We start from the raw sequence: 3202 nt of genomic DNA, 5'->3' as shown, positions 1-3202 counted from the left end.
AGGAATTAAGAGAAGTGCTGTCTGTACTCACCTGTTCCAGATCCCGGACCATTTCTTCTTGGCTGCAGTTAAAAATCCTACTAAACAGCTTTACAATCTGCTTATCGTTCAAGTTGTAAACAATTTTAATGACACCTGGTAACAGCAGCTTAATGGTCAGGTACACATCACCATGAAAACCATCTGCAAAAAAAAAAACAACAAACCACAGACCATCAAAAACCGTCACGTTATTTTCATATACAGGCTCCAGTTGTTTGTGCTGAGGAGCACAACCCTGGGGAAAAAACCTGCAGTTGGGGCTTCCTCTTTCCACCGTGCTGTTCTGCTTCACATGAAAGGAGGTTTCTTAGGGGAAAACATCCACAATCGTTCACCAAATCTGATTTCAGCACTAAGTTTGGTGGCACCTGCAAATACGCCCCACAATCCTAGACTGAACTGTTCTGCTCTGAACTTGATATTTAAACATTTCACTTTGCAAACATTATCTCCACAGTTCACAAAGCATCAGAGCACACAGCTTGGACTCGACAGCAATCAGATTTTGTTTCAGCCTTGCTTTAAAAATAGTGAATTTTGAGAGGGTTTTCACAGGCCGGGCAGCAGTCGTACCTCCTCCAGATCCCTTCTTCAGGAAATCCTGGATGATCTGCGTTTTCACGTTGTAGCTGGGCTTTTCAGCAACCATGGCACAGAGCTTCCGGAACTCTCGCAGCAAGCAGTCCTTGTGATTGGGATCACATTTTTTTGCAGATAGGCTGGACTTGTGGGAAGAATTTGCAGAGACATCTTCTGAATTCTTTGGCTTGGCTGCATCAAAGGCAGAAGAAGTTGATATTTTTAACAAGTACAATATGGTGCAGATTTTGAAGCTGAAGCTACCTTGGCTTGGCAAGCTGAAAAGAACAATCCCAATAAGCTGGCAAAGCTTCAGAACTGAATAATGATGTGTGCTATGCCAAAATTCGCAACTTGAAATTTTAATTATCACTAACAATTTCCAAACTATTTTCTTATTAGTTTTGTTCTTCACAGAACACCACATTTTTCTGGACTTTAATTCAGCCAGACAAATGTGATTAAACCTTGGTGAAAAGTAATTCCTGCTTTTTTCTGACAGATGCTTCTGTTTTAGTTCTACTTTATAGGCCTTTGCCCTTCACAGCAAGATGTTTCCCAAAAATCATTTCTAAAATGCACGGAAAATGGCCCCATCCCTCATAACTTTAACACCTCAACGTATTCTCATCTTTTTGGCTGAGTATGTGGCAACATGTGCTGCGGGTGGTTCAGAGCCACGTGCCCCTGTCAGGTCACAGAATCACAGATCTGTTTGGGTTGTAAAAGACCTTTAAGATCACGAAGTCCAACTGTGATCTAAGTGCCAGGCCCAGCTCTAAACCACGTCCCTGAGTCGGCTTTTAAACACACCCCATTGAATGGCAATTCAGCCCCTCCCGTGGGCAGCCTGCTCCAGCCTTTGATAACCTTTTCCACGTAGAAGCCTCCAACCTAAACGTTCCCTGGTGTAACCTGAGTCCATTTCTTCTTGTCCTGTCGGCTGTCACTTGTGAAAAGAGACCAACCCCACCTCGCTACAACCTCCTGGCAGAGTTGTTCAGTGCTCACACACTGACTCCCCTGCTGGCAGCTGAAGCTCAGGACAAGCTGCTGAGCAACAACAGTTTTTTGTCCATGAACCCCTCACAACCAATTTTTCCAGGTTCTCAGTTCTACGCGGGATATCATTTGTTTGTACCTTTACAGTTTGAGTGACATTGGCCAATGGATTAAAGCAGCAGTGGAGCCAGCCTGGCCATGAGGGGTTACTGCGTAAACTTTGTTTCCTTGGGAATACGAGAAATACAAACATCAGTTCTTTTGAGACTGACAGCCTAAGAAAGCATTAACATTTTTGGACAAGTCAAACTTTAAAAAGGTAATTAAAGCTAAACCATGTCCTATAGATAAAAAACTACTGATCTGAGCCAAGTTAAACCTCCTCTGGTGCCACTTTCAGAAGAGAAGGATTTCCCAGAGTCAGTTTCTTAAGTCCTACCTGTGAAGCCAGAGAACTTTTTTGGTGATGGAGTGACGAGCGCTAATGGATCTTTTGTAGTCAGTTGTCCTGTAGCAGTGAGCTTAGCTTGGACTATCACTTTTTTCTTCGGTGTACTCGAAGCCTTGGAATTAGATTCTGTAAAACAGCAAGGTTTAAAACAGCAGTCAGAAATAATCTCATACTTCCTTTGACATATTACGTAAGATATACTGCAACAAACAAGTCTTAAAGGAACTGAGGATGGAGAAAAAAATAACGTAACATTTTTCAGACATCAAAAATTAAAAGACTAAAATTTACGAAACACTAAAAAAGCTGCAAATGGAAAATAAATGATGCTTTCCTCTGGAATTTATCTGTGTCTGTTTGCACACAAATTAAACCAGACACATCTTCTCCATAATCAGTCGTGCCACTGTAGAAGTGACTACTTCTTCCCTTTCCTACAGGGCTGAGACAGAGATGTGAGCAGTACTAACCCCTCATCACTAGATCATACGAACACAGCAGCGAGGATTTCACGGTAACGGCACAGTGGTGCGCCTAGCAGTGGCATACCTTCAAAAGGAGTAAAGGAGAAAAGCAGCCCAGACTCTGCCCAGTGTCTCACCTGAGATGTACTTGTTGATTAATTCTTTCTCCCCATCCTGTAGCTCTTCCCATCCTTCCAAGTCTGTGATATCTTCGATCTTCTTCGTGGTGGCCCGGGCCTTCTCTAGCTTCTCAAACACGCATTTCACATGGTACCACTCCTTCATGTCCCCGCCTGATTCCGTGAAAGGATTGGGAACAATCTTTCCGATGCGCACCATTCCTTTCACAATCTTCTCCTTGCATTTCTTGCAGCCTGCCGTGCCACGCTTGGCATAGTCTACGCAGTACCTCTGCTCTGCCATGTCCTCTGCAGATGTGCAGGCCTGGCAAAGCCAAGTGTTCAAAAGCAGGGAGAAATGGAAAGCCCCAGCACCACCAGCCTGGTTTCTGTCTGCGAACTGGAGAGATACACGTTGTAACAGCACCTGGTACCAGTAACGGGGTCCGGCTCCAGGGAGACCAACACAACAAAAGTAGAGTCTGGGGAAGGAGACCTGGGTAAAGGGGAAGAAACGTCCTGTGCCCCTGCCAAGTGCCCGGGCA

The 3202-nt window shown here is 44.3% G+C and overlaps 1 protein-coding gene across 2 annotated transcripts in view; it reads right to left on the bottom strand.

Annotated features, from left to right (window-relative positions):
* LIG3 (ligase III, DNA, ATP-dependent) overlaps window positions 1–3195 on the bottom strand; it is a 15259-nt gene extending 12064 nt beyond the window's left edge. The window contains exons 1-4 of one of the 2 annotated variants that reach the window (XM_009871002.1): window positions 2676–3195; window positions 2063–2200; window positions 616–813; window positions 32–183 (exon numbers count right to left, since the gene is read on the bottom strand). In XM_009871002.1, coding sequence (XP_009869304.1) covers window positions 32–183; window positions 616–813; window positions 2063–2200; window positions 2676–2961 — 774 coding nt within the window. In that variant the 5' untranslated portion in view covers window positions 2962–3195. The remainder of the gene's footprint in view (window positions 1–31; window positions 184–615; window positions 814–2062; window positions 2201–2675) is intronic. The other variant, XM_009871001.1, reaches the window with a different exon arrangement.
* Between the last annotated feature and the right edge of the window lie 7 nt (window positions 3196–3202).

This window comes from Apaloderma vittatum, unplaced genomic scaffold, assembly GCF_000703405.1.
Source record: "Apaloderma vittatum isolate BGI_N311 unplaced genomic scaffold, ASM70340v1 scaffold21146, whole genome shotgun sequence".
Taxonomy (NCBI): Eukaryota; Metazoa; Chordata; class Aves; order Trogoniformes; family Trogonidae; genus Apaloderma; species Apaloderma vittatum.
Note: the sequence above shows the minus strand (reverse complement) of the source record. Positions and strands in the feature narration are given on the sequence as shown.